The sequence below is a fragment of the Parus major genome, chromosome 20 (genome assembly GCF_001522545.3).
Source record: "Parus major isolate Abel chromosome 20, Parus_major1.1, whole genome shotgun sequence".
In the NCBI taxonomy this organism is placed as follows: domain Eukaryota; kingdom Metazoa; phylum Chordata; class Aves; order Passeriformes; family Paridae; genus Parus; species Parus major.
In genome coordinates, this window is record NC_031788.1 from 7,169,500 (window position 1) to 7,192,167 (window position 22,668).

The following is a 22,668-nucleotide window of genomic DNA, read 5'->3' on the forward strand; positions in this document are numbered from 1 at the left end:
AGAGCACAAAAGCGCCGAAGAAAGTGGGAGGAGGCGGCGGCGGGAGCGCTCCGTCCCCGGCCATCCCCGGGCACCGGCCCCTCGCTGCCATCACCACCAGCCCCGGCCCCGGGCGGGGATTGTGCTGGAAATAGCCGCCTCCCTGGAGGTAAAGCCCTACTTACGTGTCAATCCTCGCCGCACGCTGAGCCCCGCACACGCGCGGGCAGGGCTCCATCGCGGGAGTATCTATTTACCTGCGGGCGGGGGTAGGACGGGGACGGGGACTCTCTCTCGGCGCTTCGCACCTCGCTGCTGCGGGAACACACGCGTGGGAGCCGCGTCCCACCGCGGTCCCGTAGCCGTCGGGGAGGGTGGGGACACGGGGACCCCCGGCCGCTCAGCCCACAGCGCTGCTCTTCTTGGCCACCGCCTCCGAAACCGCGTCCGTCCCCCCCCGACATTCGCTTCCCGGTGCTGGGGGAAGAGCAAAGTGCCCTTTCACACCGCGCGGTTATCAGGCACCGTCCCCACCTCGCATGGAAAAGCAAACGCCTGTGGGCAAGTTCAGGTGCGGGGGAGGCAGGTGCGGGGCTCCAGGGTGGTGGTGGGAGTCGTGCAGCCCGGTCCCCCCTGCCCCGCGTTCAGCACCTCCCCGCTGAACAGCAGGAACGGGGCAGCGGCTCCGGGAAGGGGCTGCGGGGCCGCCCCCCGCCCTGGCAAGCTCCCCGTGCCTCGGGGCTGTGGGAATGCTCGGGGGGTTCCCAGAAGAAGAGCTCTTAGAGAAGGGGGAGGGGGAGAAGGGGATGAGCTTCCCTTCCTCTTCCATTTGCCGTTTGCCGTTAAAATTAACTGTTTTGCCTATTTACGGGAACTAAGAAATTACTCGGGTTTTGCTGGGTCCCGTAGAAATCAACAGAAATCGCGGTAAATAAGGACGTAAATGACCTGACAAAGAGCGCCGGGGATGTTCTCTTTGGTGTGAGAATTGTACACACGAGTAGGCAGCGCAGTCACAGCTCACCGCCGCCACAGCCCGCGTACACCCGTGTGCTGTGAGGCTTCTCGGTGCTTTGAAGCGATGACCACCACAGTATTTGTGGCTGCAGTACCAATCTTTGACCCGGAGTGTTTTATCTTCCATTAGCAAGCCTTTCTCTGCGCTGAACTGGTTAAGTTAGGGTCAAATCTGGTTCAATACCTTCTTGGCATGCTCAGAGGGCTGGGTTTAAACAGTGGCTGAGACGGAGATGAGGCTGCCTTCCTGCGAGCTCGTCCCTGCGCGCCGCTGCCGGGGGTCACGGTGCGAGGAGCTCTGCCCTGGCCAGGTTTGGCAGGTCTGGGGGCTGCCTGTGCCGGGCAGGTCGTGCACGGCACCGGCGTGGCAGTGGAGCAGCTCTGGGGGCTGGCAGTCACGCGTTGCCTTTTGTTGATTCTAAAAACACGGCTGGTTCTGGTGGGAAGCTGAGCGTGGCTGTGTGCTGGGGAGGTTGCATGGCACACAGCCTTGGTTCCTGCTCCGCGGAAGGAAATCCCATCGGGATAGTAGGCTGTGGCGTGAAAGGACATGCTTTAAAATAAAAGGACTTAAAGAGAGAAAATAAACCGTCCTGAGACTCGGAGCTTGGAATATTAAACGTGAGGCACAGCATGTAAATGACTGGAGAGAGATAGCAAGGCAGTCCCCAAGAAACTGAGCCTGGCTGTAAAATAAGCAGGTTACCGATAGTCTTGCATATATTTACGAGGTTATAAGAGTAGCTTCCCCCCCTGCCCTGCTCCAGCCCGTGCTGTGGGAGGTTGTTCTCCAGGAGGAAGAGCTTTGGTGAAGAAACATTGTCTGGCAATTACAGCCTTGCAGTCCGGAGGGCTTGATTAGGTTCCTGGGTCTGCCAGCGACTCGCTGTGTTCTTGGACCAGCCAGGGTGGCTGTCAGTACCGGGGGTTTCCAGCTTTATAATACGAGGAGTAGTTTCCTAACTCTCAGTGAAGTTGGGAAGCTCAGCGGACGCTTGCAGGCACAGCGCTTGAAGATCGTGAATGGAAAGTGGGACAGAAATGTGGAGTGTGAGTTCTGCACATGTGAGTGTCTGCCTCTGCTGGGTAGAAAATATTGGCTGTGAATGTCTGTAGAGCAGCTGTGAATGTTGGACTGTAGATAAGGAGAGAAGCAAGGATTTTGTTTTCCAAACCCTGAGTGGTGCCGGGAGCCCTGCTCAAATGTTTGGGTGTGCCCTATGAGTGCAGCACAGGATCCGACTTCCCCTTGCAGAGAGGAGCTCTGCTGCCTGACCCTTGATCGCTCAGTCCCTTGAACATTGGAAACAAAGCGATGGGACTTTACTGCGGGGTGAGGAGATCTCTCCGGAGAGCTGGGAAAGGCAGGAAGGAGGAGGGCGGCAGCAACAGTGCTGGGGTTCAGGGTTTGGCTCTGGGCTGGCTGCTTGGGGCGCCACTGGCACTTCCATCTGTGCCACGAGTGGTGTGGAACTGGGGAAAAGGCAGCAGGTCCTGAGACAGGCACTGGTAATGGATTGCATTCTGTTTTCTAATGAAAGTTTCATTTGAAGTTTGTTTACAGGAAAGAAGAAATTAGCAGAGGGAATTCTCCTGAGAACCCAGAGAGGAAAAAGAATGAGCTGCCTGACTTGCAAGCCAAAAGAGGGTGGAAGGGTAGATTAGATTTACCGTATTGCTCCTAGTCGTGGCTGTTGCTGCTGTTGAGAAACGCTTCCTTGTTTGGCTGGATGGGGAGCCCACTGCAAGGCTCAGCCTTCAGCCAGGTTACAGGCATCCAGGGAGATCCAGAGCTCCCACCCAGCCAGAAGTTTTGATCCTGCTCTGGTGGCCTGTGCTTTGAGGCTGGATTTGTGCTGTGCTGCTGTCCCTCTGCTCCTGGGCTGTGGCTGGGCAGCCGGTGCTCTGGATGCTGCTGCTGGGGCCTCCTGTCCCTGGGATTGTCCCTGGTATGAGGAGGCAGTGCCAGCAGTTCATGGGCAGCACTTGGAGGTCACAGTGTTCAGCTTTCAGTCTCCAAGGGGTGTCCTGAGGCGGGAGTTTGCTGGTGGCCTCTGGTGTCCCTACAAGCAGTGAGGAATGCAGCCAAGGGCTAGTGCAGGATGCCAGAGCTGGAGTGATGGGGATGGCCAGAGCCACACTTGAGGCTGGGGCTTTTCTCTTTCTTTAGTAAAGAGACACAAAGGTGTGAAGAGTTCTTGGGGCACTGTGGTGTGGGCAGAGCCGGGTGGCTGCCCAGACCCAGCAGGCAGCGGATGCTTTCTCCACAGTTCCCACTGCCAGGAAGGGTTCTCCTGCTGCCACCTGCACGTTTGGCTTTGTGTTCTGTTGGGGTGGGCTGTGCACTGGGAGCTGTGAGATGCCGGGAAGTTCATCCTGTTGGCATTTTGGCCAAGGGTATTAGTGCTGGAAAGCAGAAAGCTCTGTCTGGAAAGCAGGGGGTAACTTTCTGGACTGGTGAACGTGTGACAGCCTTGTTTAACTTGAGTCATTTATAGCTTATCAGTTTCTGGTTTGATAGCAAGAGTATTTCTAATAATAGGCAAATGTTATTGCACCTCGAGAGAATTGTACACATTTATAAAGCACTTTATATCGCATGTGCATGCGAGGCATCCTTCGTGTCACTGCTTCTCCCCCATGTGTGAGTGCACGGAGAGCATGATGCCTCCTGGGTTGTGGTTTGGGTGCTGAGGCTGGATGTCCTCTGCAGCTGAGCCTGAACAACCTGAAAACATTGTGGGTCGCTCCCTGGGCTCCTCCTCCTCACCGGACAGGTGAGAGACTGTGGGCAGCAAGGACCTTGGCATTTGCATTTGTCTCTTAAGCCTGACAGTAATCTTGAGTAAGCCTTGTGAAGAAGGCCAGATATTAGGGTGGCTGCCTCCCTGCAAATGCTTACAATAAAGAGACTATTTATAGTTTGCAACAGGGAGACCTTTGCAGTTCTGTTCCTGTACGTACAAGATGGAGTTTCTGGAGAGGCAGGATTGCTTTGTGGCTGGTGTGGCAGTGGAGCTGTGCTGAGCCAGGGACACTGTACCTGTCCCTACCTTCTGCCCTCCTCCTCAGCTCCACCTGGGCACAGGGGGGCTGCTCAGGGACACCTGGTGGGTCTGGGGTCAGGGTGTCCCTGTGTGGGGCGTGCATGGGGCTGCCGAGCCCTGTCCATCTGTCCATCAGTCTGTCCCTTGGTGCATGCCGGGTTTCACAAGCCATAAATTCCAGGAAACTCCCCGGGAGGCACAAGGAGGGAGCGGGCTGGGGGCGGCACGAGCCCTGAGCCAGCAGATGTGTCTGCAGGGACGAAGAGCTGGGAGGAAAAGCACAAACCTGTCTTTAAAGACATTTGTTTGTTCACAATAAAAACTATCAGCCAGCGGCAGTGAGACAGGGCTGTTTTTATGAGGAGCAGGCGTAGGTTGGAGGGGTGCTGCCAATTACTGCTTACACGGAAAGGGAGCGGGGATTGTATTTTATCTCAGGACCAGGGGGAGGGTAAAAAAAATAAGAGCAGAGAGGTTTACAAGCCTTTGAAATGTTTCAATCAAAGGAAAGCAGAGTTGAAAGCGGTTCTGGAAACATTTTTGGTGTTCCCCTGCACCCCAGGGCGGTCTGTGCCCCTGGCTTTGGGAGGGGAGCAGGGAGAGGAAGGCAGATAAAGGGATCACCAGCAGGACTGTGTCCATACAGGAGCACGTATCTGCTTCCTCCCAAGCTTTGCGTTGGGAGAGTTCAGCCTGGGGAGGTCCCGCAGCCCCTCCTCTCATTCAGGATCTCAGTGCTGCCTTTATGATGATGGTTTTGAAATCCTGTGGCTGACCTTTCCGGCACTGGAAGCGATCCAAGGGCTGTGTCTCGAAGTACTGTAAAGGTTAGTGAGAAGGGAGAGAGGGAGAGAGAAAATGTCCTTTGAGCTGCAGAAGTGGGAGAGAGGAATGTCATCTATGCCATCATCGGGGAGCAGGCAGCTGGCTGGGGTCCCTGGCCTGAGTGGGGTGTCCTTGCCTCATTGGGGACCTCACTCCCCCAGCCCCTTCCCAAGGTGTGTGCTGTCATTTTTGATCAGGGTACAGAGGCAATATCCCTCTGGAGAGGTCTGGAGGAGCCTCTTCTGCAGCATCAGGCAGTGCAGACCTGTGGGGATCAATACCTGTGTCCATATATGCCCCAGAAGCTGCTCCTGCTGCTGCCAGTCCTCTGGTGATTCCTCATGTAGCAGATGATTTGATCTCAGAAAAGTCCGAGTTGTTTTATGGAGCCATTTCTTGCCTGTCCTCAGCTCCCCCACGCCGCTGCCTCGCCAGGAGCACGCTGGGGTGGATGGAGATTAAAGGGTAAACTCCAGGGCTCAGCCATCCGCTCCTACAGGATGTGAGCTCTTTCTAATTGTCCTCAATTAGAGACAGTGCCATTGCTCAGGCAAGTCTTCAGGCAGGAAGCAGAGCCCTGGTCCCCGCTGGGGCAGCCACCTCGCCCTGCACAGGGAAGGGCTGCTTGCAGTGGCCTTGGGAAGCCCAAGGGGCCAGCAAGGCTTCTCAGGGCGGGGAACAGGAGCTGCCCACCCAATTGTTTTTAGGAAGGAGAGTGGTGAGATGTTAAAGCCAGAGAAAAAAGGAAAGGAAATAGCTCCATGAGTTAACCCTTTCCTGCTTGCCTCCAGGATGAGACGTCGGTGAGCAGCGAGGACTTTGATATGAACGACTCCACATGGATCTCAGCTGACCAGCACCTGAACTCCAGCCTGAGCCCCAGCCAGGACGAGAGCATGCGCAGCCCGCAGAACCTGCACGGCCATGAGGATGGTGAGTGCCCCAGCAGGCGGGAAGAGCCCCACGCCTCTGCCACAGGATGTTTTTGTGACTTATTAAACATTAACTAGTCCTTTCTGATCAGGTGTCCCACCTGTGGGATGGATTTCATATCAGCTCAGAGCTGGCTTCTAGTCCTTCCAATTTAGCCTCTGGGTTCCTGCTCAGCCAGGGACCTGTCCAACTTGGAGCTGATGGTCCTTCTGCCTGGAGCTGTCTCCCAGCTCCTCCAGAAAGAGGTCACTAAATCCCCTTCTAAGGGGAGGACTTATTTCCCCAAGTTCTCTTCCCAGGTGATGAGGAGAGCACTCTTGGTTCTGAACACGGGGAGGGTGCCAAGGCTTTGCAGCACAGTCACAGGTTTCTGTGTTTGGAAAGCTGCACCTTTGACAGGTCTTGCATCCCCCAGGCAAGAAATTGTGAATAATCTGCAGCAGCCATAGCGATGTTGTGTGGGGTGAACGTGGGTGTCTCCTCCCTCAGGGCAGGCGGTTGGAAGGGCTGAAAGCAGCACACATGGGCTGGGTGGGAGGAAGAGTTTTGTGAAGAGAGGTGGTGTGTTGCGTCTGTGAAACATGCAAGCTTAAAATAGAAAAAAAAAAAAATAAAAGAGCAAGTAAATAAGTGGTAGAAGTATGAGTTCAGGTCAGAGTTCGTTACCGTGATGCTTGGGAGGATTTGGTGGTTGGACTGTTACCGGCTTCTGCTCAAGAGGTTGAATCCCTCATTGTCCCAGCCTGGCTGCTGCTGGGAGTGCAGGAAGGAGCAGAGGAATCTGAGGAATAACTGAGATTGGGTGCATCCTGCTTTAAGAAAGGGGACTGGAAAACCACCCCTAAGCAAAGAAAGAGCTTTTGTGCTGGCAGGTCTCCCTGGCGTGGCTTTTAGCTGGTGGTGTGGCCGGTGGCAGGGATGGTAGAGACAGAAGGGGACACAGGGACACTGCTCTCTTCAGTCCAGTGACTTGTGGCGTTTCAGTTTCCATTGCAAATCTGCAGTTTTGGGAAACTGCTGGTTTTCCCTAGCCAGCCCCTGCACCGGAGCCAGGCAGCCTTGGTGAGGATGTGAAACCTGAGTGCACGGCACTGCATCCCGGTGGTGGGATGGACACAGGCACTTCTGCTTGCCCAAGGGCCCCAGGGGGCTGTGTCTTGGCAAGAGGAAGAGTGTTTGGTGGTGACACGATTGCTCCCATAGAAGCTTTTGGCTCTTGGCTGTTCAGGACTAGGCTGCAGCCTCCACCCCAACAAGCCCAGCCTCTCATTCCTGTGGCCTGACTGGGTCTCTCTGTACCCCTTGAACTTTGCCATTCTCCCAATGGGACTTAGCCCTCACCACTGAATTCCCAAGTCTCATTTACAATCTAGAATGACACAGTTTTGATCTCTTTGCTGAGCACTGTTATTCAAAAGGACAATAATCTAATAAGGGACTCACGTATTTAGGCAAATCAAGATGTTCTCACTAAATCTAAATCCTCCCTCTCTCTGTGCCCTCTTAGGAATTGCTTCCAATTTTTCATGCCCCGTGGTTTTCCTTCAGAAGCAGGTGTCCTCTTTGGGCTCTTCTTGGCTCCTTTAATTTCTTTTGTAAGGTTCAGTGATGAGAAATAAAGCAGAAATAGTCCCGTAGGAATGCAAGTGTTCGTGGTGTCAGCATCAGCTGAACTGGGTAGACTTTGTGAAGTCTAGAAGATCAGAAGTGATGGTGTCAAAAAGATAAGCAAGCCAAGCTCAGGGTGACAAATGAGACCCATACAAAAAAAAAACAAAAACCAAAAAAAACAGGAATTGCAATTTTCACCAGGCTGTCACACTTCAGAAGCATTTTGTGGACTGAGGTTTTGTGCCTGTGGTGAATGCCCATGATCTGTATCAGAGCTCTAAATACAGACTAATGCTGCCTCAAGTCAGTCCCTCTGCCAAACCAATGCTCCCACCCAGGAATGGAGCACACACAAGAGTGGGAAGGGAGGAAGAACAATGGAGTAACCAAGGAGGGCAGTGGGTTATGGGAGGAGCACGGAGCAGAGAAGGAGCATGGAGCAGAGGAACATGTTGAGAGAGGAAAAGCAGATTACTGCTCTGGGGAAGGGAATCTATCGGTGTCGACCACTCTTCAGTTTCCTCTTCTCTCAACCTATGAAAGTGCTTCTTTTTTTTTTGGAAAAAAATGTGTTTTCCAGGTTCACACAAGCTTGCTAAGGCTGTGAAAAAATTGTGAGTAACCAGCCCACATAAGCTGTGGAGCCTCCTTGGAGCCCAGTTGGCCAAGCTGCTGGTGCAGTGTGCCTGTACTGGGGCAGCCCAAATACTCCCAAGCTGGAAGTTTGTCCACATCTCCTGTGCTCATTTGTCCCCTGTGCCCTGCAGAGCTCCAGCCAGTGCTAAAGTGAGCCCCACATATCCCCTGCAGCCAGGCTGGGCTCAGCTCCGGGCATCCTGGCACTGCAGAGGGATCTGGTTGCACACTACGTCCTTCAGCTGGGAGCTTGTTCAGGACTGGATACTCTCTGCCTTCAGGAAAACCTTTTGAGTTACTAAATTGGTCCTGCCTGCTGCTGTTTGACAGGTGTGATGCTTGGAGTGTGTCTTCAGTGAAAGGCTTGCTAAAGTATAAAGTTTTAATGAAGAGTTGCCTAGTAGGAGAGCAGTATCGTCTGACACGCTTGTTAAAAAAGTCTTGTTTTAAAGGACCAAAGCACCAGCTCCAGGTCTTTTCAAGGCCTGAGAGGGGCAAGTGTTCTTCTGTGGCATAGAGTTGTTGAAACCCAGAGAGGCGGGAGAGCAGGGAATTGTCATCCCATGCTTTGATAAACAGGTACCTGCTAAATCATCAGAGGCTTTTGTCCTGGTGCCCAATACAGCCATGCAGCAGCTGGTGTCAGCCCTGGAACTGCAGGGAGAGCAAGACACACCTAAAGATTTGGCTGGGTCATGGACAGAGCAGGCACTGTCAGGAGAGTGGGGGTTCCTGCTGGCTCAGTGGGCACACAGTGGGGCCTAGGACACACCAGCCAGCCCTGAGCAGTGACACTGAACGCACACTCGCTCCTTCCATTTTCCTTTGTTACTCATCCTGCGGGCCCCAGCACGGAAAACATGAAGCTCCCAGCAACATCCCTTCCCAGTCGGATGTTGCTCACAGCGTACGTGCCCGCAGGAAGCCGCTGGCTGCCCAAAGCAACAGCAACATCAACACAAACTCCGCTGCTGAAGCGGAGCTATTGTGCCGGACATCCTGGAGGGACACATCTGTGGGAGCCAGCGCACACTGGGAGCAAAGGGACCCCGAGTGCTGTGCTGTCCCGCTGTCTGGGCCTATCTCCATTCCTGAAGGCATCCCATGCCCAGTCCCAGCTGAGAGCAGGGCCCAGGCCCTGGCGTTGTGTTGTTGTGGCAGTTTGAGCTGGGCTCTGTCCACCTTCAGAGCCTGTCTGCTTCTGCAGGTGAGCACCATGCTACAAATCTCTCAGTTTGGTTTGGTGTGTGGAGTTGAGCGGGGTATCCCACCAGAGGGGTGCTGGGTATTCCACCTCAGGCCTGCTGTGACTTTCTGGTGAGTACAGCGCCCTTGAAAGTAAAGCAGGAGTCAGACCCCAAACCTCAGTGTGTGACATGGCAAAGTGCTTGAACTCCTGCAGAAGAGCCTCTGTCTTGCCAACTAACAGGATGCACCTTGCCTTGTCCCTGGCTGTACACATCCTGCTCCACTGCCCAGGAGCAGCACTCAGCCCCATGGGCAGGGCTTGCTGCTCCTCAGCCTCTTTTGAAGAGCAAGGAAAACTCCTGGGTGTGTGGTGTGCTTACTCTGTGTGAGGGACATGGGTTTGCTTCATGGCACCATGTTGGACTGATCCCTTTCTGCTGAGATCCCCACGTGCCGTCCTCACTTGACTGGCAGCTGAGTCTGTTCTGCCCGGAGCAGCAGTGGCTAATCCAGACCTTGGAGAAAGGACTTTCTTAACCTACTTAACTGTGAAGGCACACAATTCTTGGGGGCATCCCTTGAGGCAGCCGGTTGGGGAGGCTTCTGGGTGTGGGGGACATTCCTCAGTAGTGGTACAAGGAGGGACCTCAAGGACATGTGGGCAAGCATTATTTCCGGATTCCAAGTCCCAGACGCTTGTAAGGCGTGTCACTCCTCTGGAAACCTTGCCCTGGGATGTCAGGGATGGCATAGAGCTGTCCCAAGCACTGCAGTCTGTCCGCTGGTATGGCACATATCCCACAGCTCTGGGTCACACTGCTGGCACTTGATGAGATGCCCACGATGTGCTGCTCATCACCATCTGCCCTGAACCACCAGTCTAGCAGAGCTTTCAGGGGAGGAGCAGCCTCTTGCCATGTGCTGATCAAAAGCCAGGCTCCATCCCCAAGCCATGTCCCACTCCACAGCTGCACTTCTGACAGCTGACACCTGACTCTTGGGCAGTGGTGCCCACCTCACAGGGTCATTGCTGCAGCATTGGGTGTCACACAGCTCCCAGGGCTTTCTTCAGCCAGCCTAGCCCTGCTCCAGGTGAATACAAACACCCTCTGTAAGCCAGAGCCCAGCAGACCATGGGCAGCTGGCTCGTGCAGGAGATGGCCTGTGAGCCCCAAGACACTTGCTTAGCCCAGGTTGTAAAATTCCCACTTCCCAGGGTTTCCAGGGTTTCTTGCACCAGAGTTGAATTTTGGCCCCCATAAAGCCTTATCTTTAAACAAGACTAGGACCAGCAGCCAGGCCTTACTACAGCTAGACACAACCTTATTTCATTTTCATTAGGGATATATTTCCTCTTTCTCCAGGGTGTCCCCATGTCGTGCTGGCTCCACAGCAGGAGTCGACAGACGTGTCCCTGCCTCGCCTGAGCGGTCTGGGCTGGTGACTCCATTCCTGTCACCTCTTCAGGGGCACATCTGCTCCTCCCGAGCAAAGGCCCTGGCCTGTGATAAACACCCTCCTTTCGGTGTCCTTTGAAAGTTGTCCTTCCCTGCTGCCAGGGAGTGCAGCAGGGACATTGTGAGGCTGTGGTGGTTTTCCCAGCCTGGTACATTGAGCTCGGCTCCAGCTCTCTTGTGTCTGGTGCAGTTGCTGCCGAGTCAGTCAGTTCACCCTGCTGGTGCACAGAGCAGAATTTTGGGGGTCTCTTCCTTAATCTGGAACAGAGAGGATCACCAGGCTATAGACAGCTAGCACCACTGTGCCCCTCCCTTCCACCCAAAACTGAGTACCCCCAGCCAGAGGGGTGAGTGGGGACAGCAGGGTGAGCCCCACAGTGCTAAAGGACAGTCCTTAAAGGATTGGAGGTGCACAGCAGGGTCTCTCTGGTGGTAAGTCTGTGTTGGAGGTTCAGCATGAATCCAGCCCAAACCCACCAAACCCGTTTGTTTGGCATGGGGAGAGGCAGTGCCCAGGCAGCATGGGGCCAAGGCATGTCCCCTCCCTGCAGCAGGATCCGGGTGGCTGCCAACAGCAGTGGCACAAGGAGAGGCTTGGTCTGTGCCACCTCCTTCCTCAGTGTGAGTAAGGGCCAGCTCCTGGCTTGAGCATTCCTTAAGCTGCAAGGTGGCTGGAGGAGCAGCAGTGGGAGGGAAAGGACAGTGTTTGGGAGGAGAAGGGAAAACAGAGGGACAGAGAGTGTTTGTGACAAGGCTGCTCTGTGCAGCGGGAGCTGATGAGCTTTGGTGCATGGGAAAATGTCCAGCACGGGGCTGGCGCGGTGAGATCCCGGTGCCGGAGGGAGCTGCTCCCTCGGGCTGGGCAGTGGAGCCGGGGGGAGACGGCACTGGGGGACACCTTTCATGGCAGGGGACAGGGAGGCGGCCGCACAGCGCTGCCTTGTCCGGCCAAGCTCTCCCTGCAGACGCGCATTGTGTCCGGCCGTGCCAGATGTCTGGCTCGTCAAGGGCTCTGGTCGAGGCAGGGACCCAGGGAGGGAGTGTGGAGGGTGGACACTTTGTCTGGGACATAACGAGGTTTGCGTTAGCGAAGGAAGACAGGAAATAGAGCGTCTTAACTGGAACCTGGCCAGCCCCAGTGCACTGCGGCCCACAGCCACTTTGCTTTTTTTCTTTTTTGTGCATCTTGGAGGCAAACGCTGGGCAGGACCTGGAGAAAATGGGCTCCGTGCTCTGACTGCGTGAGCGGTGCAGGACCAGGGCCTCTTGCCACTCACCACCCAGTAGTGGGTGCAGGATCCCTGCGGTGCTGGTCCCTTGCCCCTAATGAGTGTGGCTCTAACACCCAGTAATGGCCCCCCCACGGGGCCCCCATTCCCACATAGTGTCTCTAATTTGTATTAAGTATCCCTTCCTCGAAGGCTTTCCTCCTCCCCTCTTTCCCCCTTCTCGTCTCTTTTGTAAGTGAATAATTTATGGCACTTTTCATCTTCCTGGCTGTTGTTCCAGGCAGGCGGCAGTGGGATGCTCTGTGCCCTCCTGACAGCCACTCCCAGGCTGGGTGTGCAGCTCCATCCTTTTCCGGTGCCACAGCAGGCTGGAAATGGGACAGACCCACCCACGAGCTACAGGAACTCAGGTGTGGCAGAACCACTGCCATCACCCATGGAGTCAAAGCAGGCAGGACAATGGTTGGTGGACCCATGACGGCCCATGGGGCACCAAAGGTCACTGGTGGGACATCGCATGGCTGTGACACCCACAACTGCCCAGGCCGGTGGGCAGCAGCTGAGGGAGGGCTGCCCCAAGGCCGGCCAGGAGTCCCATGGCAGCGGGATGTGGGCAGAGCCGGGTGGACCCTGGCCCACTGCATGGTGCGGGGCTGCGGCGAGGTTTCCGTGGGCCGCTGGCTCTTACATAAGCTCATTGTTTCCTGAGTCAAAAGAGGTTTTGTCTCCGCTCTGGAGATGTGACAGGAGGAGGAACAATTTGCCCCATTCATCTTTAACTCTGCTCTGGAGAGTGGTGCGGTGGCCTGCGCCGGCAGAGACGTTAAACCCAACCACTTCCCCGCCGTAAAATCTCCCAGGGAGCAGGTGTTGGAAATCGCCCCTTCCCCTCCTGATCTCCTCAAATCCAGCGCCACAGAAATCAAGGATAATCCAGCAGCCTCTTCAAAATGAAAACGCTGAGCCCTGATTAATTCATTTAATAAGTGACTGATCCCCTCCTCCCCCAGCACCGCGGCCCAAGAAGCCATTTTGCTTCTTGCTCTCCTGGGCTGATGCCGGGGCGATGCCGGGGCTGCAGCACAGGCACAAGGCTGCTCCCACACAGCCACCTCACCAGCCTCACCACGTGTCTTGTCATGGTCTGGCCTCTGCAGAGGGGCCAAAGAGGGCAGCACTGCATGGACCTCGGGGCCTGCTGCCTCTCTTGGGCTCTCCAACCTCACCAGTGTCTCCCTCACAGTGCCAGCGTCTGCTCCACCTCTGTGCAGCCCAAGGAGCCCCAGCTCGAGGGGATTAAACAGGAGAACGAAATAGTCCCGTTTTCCAACCGAAAGATCAAACCGGTTAGAAGTGACATTGTTTTTGCAGTTCCATCTGCTTCAATTAGGGCACGGGGGTGGAGCAGGGGGGCTCCCAATTATCCTCATTAGAGGGGCTCCTCGTGCAGCCAAGCTCCAGCCGTGAGCAGGGAGCTCACCAGGCTCGTGCTGGTTGATAATGAATATATTCATGGCTGCACAGCCTGGCCTTGCTCGCCTGCTGCTGCTGGAGCTTTGCTCCTGACATGTGCTTTGGGCACTGCTGGGAGATGTGGAAAACTTCTCCAGGCTCTGGAGCTTGGTGGTTTTTGCCAGAATGGAGTGTAATTGACACAGCCCCACCACTGCTCAGAGTCCTGACACAGCTGCCAAAGCAACGCTGGAGCCTAAATCTGGTCCCAGCACCCAAGGCAGGAGCGCTCCTGCTCCCGCTCCCCCATGTCCCACTTTGCTGTGGGATGCTCAAGAATGGTTGGGAGCTGGAGATACCCCAGTAAAACTGCCCAGGGAGCAGCCTCATCCCCATCCCTGTCCTATCCATCCCAACAAGGAAACTGCAGCTCCCTCCTGAGCTCATCTGCATTTTCAAGCTGGCTGAGGCCATTTCCACTCAGACCAAAGGATCCAGCAGTTTGAATCAGTGGTCATTTCTCTTCTCACGGTACTGAGATTAACCCACCACTTTGTATGTGGAGCTCATGGGACAGCATAACGTGTAAAAATGCAGAAATAAGAAAATATCTGTAGCTCATGGGTTTAAAAACATCATTATTTATGTACATCTGTCCTTGTGTAAACTAAATTGTTGTTTTTGTAGGTGCTGGGCACTGATATTAGATTCTCATTTAATTTCCTTATCCCACCTGGCAGGTTCCTAGAGACATCTCCCTCTTTGTTTGTAATATCTTTTTCCTGTAGCTAACCCAGGGTTCGTAAATGCAGCAGCATCGGGTGGAAACCTGACATGCAGCTGCTGCTGTGTGTTTTGTGTGACACAAAAGAAAACCTGAGACGTGGAGGAATTGGGGCGGTCCAGGTGTCACCCCCAGGATCCTGTCTGGTGTCAGCAGCCAGCGCAGGACTGTCACTGCCTACAGGAATGGGGGGCCAGAGCTGGGGGCTGTGAGGAGGCTGGAGGTGGATGGGCAAGGGCAGAGTGGGATGCCCAGGGTGGAGTGGGGGTACTCAAGGCAGATTACAGATGTCTGGGATAGGTTGGGGATGCTCAGGGCACCTGCACATTCTTCTCCCAGGTGACGCCTCTCTTGGTGCCCTTGCCTGGCAGGGATTTTGTGCCGTGGGGGGCTCCTAGCCCTGCTGGTGCAAGCAGCCATGCCAGGGGCTGCCAAGGAGCTGAGGGAGGAGGTCCCCACCATCATCCTGGCCACGGCGCCGATTGGCCCAGCGCTGTTGCTGTGGCTGTGCCCGGGCCGATGGCAGGGCCTGGCCTACAGCTCGTGCCTCCGTGCATGGGAATAATTCTCCTTAATCCTTCCGAGAGGCATCGCTGGATGAGACTGGAGCCTCCCTCTGGGAGCCCCATCTCCCCTGGCGCAGAGAACAGTGCTGGGGGAGGGACAGCCGCCATCCTGGGCAGGGAGGCCTCTGTGCCCCCGGCCACCTGCCCGCTCCTGCTGGGGCCACAGCCAAGCCAGCATTGCTCCTGCACCCATGCTGAGGAACAGCAAAACCCTGGGAAGCTCAGCACCAGACCAGTGCCCTGGGCCAGGAGGGGTGTGGGGGCAGGATGTGGCCATGCCCCCAACATCCTGCCCCTCCAGATGCAGCAGGAACCTGTGGACGTGGTCTGGGATGCAGCCGCCCACTGCAGCGCCAGCATTGCAAACACTGGGACAGGAGACCGGAGCTCCTTTTGGGGAGGTGGCTTGGGAGGGTGCCCCTGGATAAGTGCTGGCTGCTGAGCCCCTCTGGAGCCCCGCACTCCCTGGCACGGAGAGCTGGGACCAAGGGCTTTTGGCAGGACCCAGCCCGTGGTGGGGCGGGTGACGCCTGCCACCGGCCCAGAGCACCCGGCACATAAACACCACCCCGGGGATTAGGTCAGCTCTGGTCATCGCTCAGACGAATAAGTGGATCAGCACAAGGGAAAGGAGGGGGAGGGAGCTCTGCTGAGCAGGGAGCTCCAGTAGGGACCTTTTAATTTAGGGGCTCGTGGGGCCAGGAGCTGCCTTGGCGCAGGCGCGAGGCTGGGCAGCGAGCGCTGCCGCCCGTGGCGGGGTGACTGGGGACACGCGGCGGCAGCCCCGGCCGGCCCCACAGTCGGCTTGGATGCCCGAGTGTCCTCAAGTGTGTTTATTTTAAGGGATACAAAGTCCTGGGCCACCGCAGGGTCACCACAGCACTTGCCCAGCCTGGCAGGAAAGTTTCCCGCAGGTGCTGGCAGGGGGAGGAGGAGGGTGGATGGCAGCAGCTGGGCACCATCCTGCCACCCTGAGCCTGCACACCTTTGGACCTGGCGCCCATGTGCCAGGAGCCATCGGCACGGGGCTGCAGCCGCCCCACAGCCCCAGCCCATTGTCCCACGGTGGCCAGGCCAGGCGCAGGGACGGCCATCTGCTCGTCGCTGCCGACAGCTTCTTTGTTCACCGCCCGGCGCACGCTGGCGCAGGAAGCGGCTCCCACGTGCTTCGCCCTTTCCCTCTCGCGGAGGCACCTAATGAAATAAAGGATTTACTGCGGCGAGGGGGAGGGAAGGGAACGGGCTGAGCAGTTTGAAATGTCGTGCCTGGCCCCAGGGCTGGGCTCCCTGGCCAGGTGCAGGAAGGGTGGGTGCAGGCAGTGCCGGGCTCTCTGCCACTGCTGGGCTGTTCTTTGGGAGCCGCCATGGTGGGAGCTGGCACAGGCAGGGGGATGGTGCCAGGGCATGGGGTGTGAATGTAGCCAAGATCTGTGCACTGTGTGTGTGGCACTGGCATTGCCAGGGCCCTGACCTGTTTGTGTGGTGGGGAAAAGGCCTTGCATGTGCTGTGGGGATGGCTCTAGGGTGTGTGGAAACTGGGAACGGGAGTTAGGGTTAGTCCATGTAGAGTGTAGGTCACTTGGGCTTTGAGTGAGACAGGAAGGACATCGTGCAGCTCCTGTCCCCTCCCTGCAGCAGCATGCCAAGGAGGAGCCTTGCTGGGTAGTGTGCCAGCTGTGAGCAGAGCTCCTAATGCTACTTCCAGGCACCATGGATTCAGGGTTTTCCCACCCCAGTGAGCCCATCATGTGTCATCCCCATGGCCCAGCGCTCTGCAGAGGTGTATGTCCCTTAACCACTGCTGGAACTTCTCACTTCCCACCACACCAAGCCCCAAACTGGGCCAGGAGGATGCAGGGGACCTGGCAGGGAGAGGCAGTGCCCCTTTCTCCTCCCTGCAATGCAAACAGAAACCGAAAAGGACCAAATTCCAAAGTTCTTATTCAAGCCCAAGCACCATGGCCGAGGGCGGAGGCGTGGGGACTGTCACCTGCAGAGGAATGGGTGGCTCGGGCATGGGGCACAGCAGCACCTGGTGTGCTTTGAGGGATGAGGGAGTGGATCCCTGTGACAATGGCCTTGCAGGCTTACACACCAGCAGTACTTCCAACTGCTGCATCCCAGGGCCCAAAGTGCAGCAGTGCCAGCCTGGCTCCCAGTGGCAACTCAGCCAGCAAGTGAGCCCAGAGCAGCTTCGGGAGGGTGGTCCTAGGGTGCCAAGGGAGTGACTACACATCCTTCCTTGCAGATGACTCCTCATCAGAGAGCTGCAGTGGGAATGGCTCCTCCACCCTGAACCCCTCCACCTCCAGCAGCACTCAGGGCGACAGCGCCTTCCCCGAAATGAACGGCAATGGCACCGCAGCCCCCATGGACTTCACCGCCTCTGCTGACGACCAGCCCATCAACCTCTGCGACAAGCTCACACCTGCCCACATCACCCCTTCCTACCAGTCTGACAGCTGCAGTGCCGACGGGCTGCGCAGCAGGGTCAAGTACGGGGTGAAGACCACAGCAGAGGTATGGCCTGGGATGGTGTGGGAGAGCCAGGGACATACCCCACACCCCTGCTGCCCCAGAGCAGGGGTGAGCCCTCTGCTGGGCACTGCAGAGGGCTCACCTCACCCCTGACCAGCTGCACCACAGCCACCATGTGAGGAGGAGCCCATTCATGCTGGGTCAGGCAGTGTTTCCTGCAGGATCAGGCAGAGCTGTGACCCCCACCAGCCAGAGCTGCCATTAGGCCACCAGGTTATCACAGGCTTGCTGAGGCCACCATGCTCCCCCCTGCCCAAAACAGTCAGGAGGTGACACAGAGGTGCCTGGCCATGGGTTCATCTCCCTGGGTTGCATGGGTGCCTTTGGGAGAGGGGACAGACATAGTGAGACAAGGAGAAAGGGCAGGTGCATGAGGTGAGAGCTGCTGGTGGTAACCCCTGTCTCCTCTCAGTCCCCCCCATACAGCTCTGGCAGCTATGACTCTATCAAGACGGAGGTGAGCGGCTGCCCCGAGGACCTGACTGTCGGCAGGGCCCCCACAGCTGATGAAGATGATGATGACCACGACGACCATGAAGACAATGATAAGATCAATGACTCAGAGGGAATGGACCCAGAGAGGCTAAAGGCCTTCAATGTAAGGAGAGCTCCACAGGGAGGGCGAGCCCACCTGCCTTCTGTCTCGGGGTTCCCACCAACTGTCTTCTCATTTGCAGATGTTCGTGCGCCTTTTTGTGGATGAGAACCTGGACCGGATGGTTCCCATCTCCAAGCAGCCCAAGGAGAAGATTCAGGCCATCATTGAGTCCTGCAGCCGGCAGTTCCCCGAGTTCCAGGAGCGGGCACGCAAGCGCATCCGCACCTACCTCAAGTCCTGCCGTCGCATGAAGAAGAACGGGATGGAGATGGTGAGTGGCCACCCCAGCGCCCTGCCCCTTGTCCCAGTGCCCAGGGCAGCACTGAGCATTCTCTCTGCTTGTGTTCCTGCAGACCAGGCCCACGCCACCTCACCTAACCTCAGCCATGGCAGAGAACATCCTGGCCGCTGCCTGCGAGAGTGAAACGCGGAAAGCAGCCAAGAGGATGCGGCTGGAGATCTACCAGACCTCACAGGTATGGTGCTGGCAGCTGGGGGTGGGCGAGGAACAGAACTGGCAGTGTCCTATAGGGGGGTCAGAAGTCTTTCTGAAAGTCTGAGGGGCTGCAGAACAGAACCCCATGGTGTGTCCTGAGACTCAGGCCAATGGAGATGGGAATGCTGGTTTGGGTTGGCCACACTGCAGCTGCAGGACACCCTGCAGGACACCCTGCAGGACACGCTGCACTGTCCCTCCTGCTGGCCACAGAGGCCAGCCAAGCTCCTTGCTGGAGCAGGTCTGTGTTTCCCCTGTGCAGGATGAACCGATCGCCCTAGACAAGCAGCACTCCAGAGACTCCACAGCCATCACCCACTCCTCCTACTCACTGCCAGCTTCATCTTACTCCCAAGACCCGGTCTACATCAATGGAAGCCTGAACTACAGCTACCGTGGCTATGGGTCCCTGGGGGGCAGCCTGCAGCCCCCCGCATCCCTCCAGACGGGCAACCACAGTAATGGTAAGTGGCTGTGCCAGCACGAGGAGCCCACCTCTGCCCCATGCCTGGGCAGTGCACCAGGGGCTCCTGGCATCCCCTGCTGTGGGGTTGGGCTGGTTGCTGGAGGAGAGGCAGGGGCTGCTCCCACAGCTTCCACAGAACCCAGTCATGGCAGCACCTCTCCCACTGCTGCACAGAGCTGCTCCAAAATCTCCTCTTGTCCCTTCTGTCTGGCAGCTCTGCTGATGTCATCAGCAGGTGGTTGGTTAATTGTTGAACTGCTCTTGGAAGGACGGTTTGGGTGGCACTGGTGGAGGGAAGGAGTGTCATGTAAAAAAAAAGGAGAATCTGTACCAGATTCTCTGTTAATTATTAACAGGGGCGGCACCTATCACTGCTCTGATCTCCTGCTGGTATGAGCTGTTCCGCTCTCGGAGATGGGGACAAGGTGGGGGGCACAGCCACAGCTCAGGAGGGCTCTGAGGGGCTGGGGACTGCCTGGGAACAGTTGAGAAAACAGGACTGATGCTGCAGGGCAGGAAGGCTGAAGGAGAGCATAGGCAGAACTTGAGATTAGGAGCAAATGAACAGAGCAGACTATCCTGGGCAGAAGCAGGGCACACAGGAGGGCTCCAAGCTGGTGACTCGCCCACACCTGGAGTGAGAGGTATTGGATGAGACTAAGTGTTCCCTCTGCCTCTGTCCTGCAGCAGTGGTGGCAGGAGGGGCTGGATCCCTTGCCAGTCCTTGTCCAGTCCTTCTGCAATCCCTGGGTTACCATTGCCTGTCCTGGTGTGCTCTGGGCTCCTGCCCCAACCCACCCCGACGGGAGCCAGGATTTGGAAGGATGTGATTTCCGGAGGCCTGAGAGATGCCTGTCTGGGATTAACTCTTATCATCCCTTCCTAATGCTTCTTAACCCTGAATAAAGATCCTGTCCTGGCCTCCAGCTGCTGAGACCTAATCCTCACAGCAATGGTTCCTCCCCAGAACAGCACAGGCACCCGGTCCCCCACTGCTGGGCACCCTCCTTTGGCTCTTCCATGTCAGACAGTGAATGTGCACAAAGGTTCTTGAGCAGTCCCAGGAGCAGCAAACAGGCCCAGGGTGCAGCACCCAGCAGCACCTCTCCTTTCTTTCTAGAGGATTTTTAAACCTCTGTTTTGCAGTTGTGTTTTTTGCAAGCTCTTGCCCAGTCCTTCAGAGGGAAGAGCACTCTGCAAGGAGCTGCATCTTCTCCTCCCTCTGAGCAGAGGCCCCACAGGGCTTTGCTGCCCAGAAGTGTCTTCACCCTCCATCCCCCACCTCAGGCAGTTCTTGCTCAAGCCCACATCCCTGCTCCCAGCTCCTTCCCCCTTGGTGAGCCGGGAAACAGGCTCAGTTTACTGCTGCCTTTTCTGTCCAGTGAAATTGCTTTCGCATGAGAGCCTCCTCCTTCTCCTCCTCCTCCTCCTTCTCCTCCTCCTCCCCCGCTTTGAAGCTCTGGTTCTCTTGGCATGGAACACTTCTGCTGATGCTGCTCCTCCCGCAGCTCCAGCATTGCTTTCCTTGAATGCTTTCCATTCCACCCAGGGCGATGAGCTCCCCTCCCTGCCGCCATCACCAGTGGCACCCACCTGGACTTGGGGGCAGCTGAACTCTCCCATCCCAGTTTGCAAACAGCCACAGCACCCAGTCCTTGCTGTGTCCATGGTGTCCCATGGCTGTGTCAGGCCACCCAGCAGGAGCAGCCATCCCAAAGCCTTCCTCCAGCATCACCAACAGCTCCAGCCGCCTGTGGCACTTCAGCTCACAGCCCAGGGATTAGTTCAGTGTATTCTCTCCTTCCCTCCAGGCTGCAGCCTCGCCAGCCTCCTCTCCCTGACTATCACATCTCTAGTACATCTCTTGGAATTTCTCATTTCCAATTGATAGTGTGTTTCTTGCTCTTTGTTTTGCTTCTCTTGCTTAGTCCAACATGAAGCTAAGTCCACTTTTTCCCCTACCTTTACCTGCTGGGGTCACTTGTCAAGATAAACCAGGGAAGCACAGTCCATATGAGATTTTACTCCCCATATGCAGAGGGAAAACCAGAACCTGGAAGGCAATATTGATGGTGCAGGTGCCAACAGGAGCTGGCTTACCTCCCAGCAGACCCTCTCTGCACAGAGCTGTGGGCCAGGCTGCAGGATGGGATTTTTGTCATGTTGGCTCTGAGACACCTTTATAGAATCTCAGAATTGTTTGTTTGGAAAAAGCCTTAAGTTGACTTCAATCCCCTGCCACAGGCAGGGTAGAGAGGGTTGCTCCAAGCCCCATCCGACCTGGCCTTGAACACTTCCCGGGATGGGGCAGCCACAGCTTCTCTGGGCAGCCTGTGCCAGGGCCTCACCACCCTCACAGGAAAGAATTTTTTCCCAATATCCCATATAAGCCTGCCTTCTCTGAGGGTGAAGTTGTTGCCCCTTTTACTGTCACTCCACACACTTGTCCAAAGTACCTCTGCAGCTCTCTTGGAGCCCCTTTAGGCACTGGAATGAGCTCTGAGGTTTCCCTGGAGCCTTCTCTTCACCAGGCTGAATAGCCCCAATTCCCTCAGCCTGTTCCCCTGCCAGAGGTGCTCCAGCCTTTGGAACATCTCTGTGGTCTCCTCTGAACCTGCATTCCTGTTGCAGAGGCAGTGAGTGGCTGCTCTGGTGTCTGTGGGAGCAGGCGCTCCTCACATTATCTGGGGCACCGTGGGGACCTTTCAAGTGCTGCAAAGGTCTGGAATCACAACAGGATGAGCATGGGAAAGGTTGCTATGCCCGAGCTTCCCTCTCACTTTCCCTTGGCAGGTCCAACCGATCTCAGCATGAAAGGTGGGGCCTCCAGCACAGCCCCCTCCAACAGCACCAGCCGGGGCATGCAGGCAGCCCAGCTCAGCCCCACGGAGATCAGCGCCGTGCGGCAGCTCATCGCCGGATACCGGGAGTCGGCGGCATTCCTGCTCCGCTCTGCAGACGAACTGGAAAACCTCATTTTACAGCAGAACTGACTCCCCGTGTCTGCATCGCTCCTCGGTCAACAAGACAATTTATACCTGCTAGAAGGAGGCTCCCGGCGGTGTCCTGCTCAGGACCACCATCGTCCTCCCGCCACGCGGTGGGCACATGTAGTTTTAGAAGGTGGGATCCAAAAGACCTGTTTTCTTTTACACTCCAAGCACCTGGGACTTCAGGCACAAGGACATGTTTTGGAACCGTACCAACACCCGTGCCTCCGACCGACCAGAAGCCAACCCTGCAGCTTGGAAGGATGTGGGACTCTGAAGGGCAGAAGGGAGCCTGGGGAGGTTTGGGGCTGCAGATGTATTTAGAATAACCTTTGTGGACCCAAATGTTAGATTCCCATCCCTGGATAATTTCCAAGTCTTAGGTGAGCTGAATCACATATTTATTGAGAAATGGACCCTCCTCTCCCCTTAGTAATTTATTTTTCTGAAAATGGATTCTTTTGAGTTTGTACAGATTGCCAGTTTTTTGTCTGTCTGATCAGAAGGAATTTATTCCTGTGAAATAACACATTCCATATCACTACACTACTAATTTCCAGGCAGCTCTGCCTGTTTCTCTGGTGAACCCTTGTCCCACAGGGAGCAAGTTTGCCATCCAGTCCTTGACATCGAGGCTGCTCAGCCTCCAGTGAGCGTAGTGGGAGCTGAACAGCAGCGCAAGCGTCCTGCTTAGGCCTTTGTTCTAAGGGGTCCCGTAGCAGCAGTGGGGTCTGAACCTCCCGCAGAGACTCGGCAAGCTCAGCAGACCTCCGGCTGGAAGGACATCTCGCACTCATTAAAGTCATTGCAGATAAGAGAAGGAAGGAAGAAAGGAAGGAGATAACTGAGAAACACT

The 22,668-nt window shown here is 56.2% G+C and overlaps 1 protein-coding gene across 2 annotated transcripts in view; it reads left to right on the forward strand.

Annotated features, from left to right (window-relative positions):
* NOL4L (nucleolar protein 4 like) overlaps positions 1-22,286 on the forward strand; it is a 58,700-nt gene extending 36,414 nt beyond the window's left edge. The window contains exons 1-8 of one of the 2 annotated variants that reach the window (XM_015647817.3): positions 19-148; positions 5,660-5,801; positions 16,973-17,244; positions 17,675-17,860; positions 17,940-18,131; positions 18,214-18,336; positions 18,619-18,820; positions 21,616-22,286. In XM_015647817.3, coding sequence (XP_015503303.1) covers positions 5,693-5,801; positions 16,973-17,244; positions 17,675-17,860; positions 17,940-18,131; positions 18,214-18,336; positions 18,619-18,820; positions 21,616-21,815 — 1,284 coding nt within the window. In that variant the 5' untranslated portion in view covers positions 19-148; positions 5,660-5,692 and the 3' untranslated portion in view covers positions 21,816-22,286. Of the gene's footprint in view, positions 1-18; positions 149-5,659; positions 5,802-16,972; positions 17,245-17,674; positions 17,861-17,939; positions 18,132-18,213; positions 18,337-18,618; positions 18,821-21,615 lie in introns of those variants that run through there. The other variant, XM_015647816.3, reaches the window with a different exon arrangement.
* Positions 22,287-22,668: the final 382 nt, after the last annotated feature.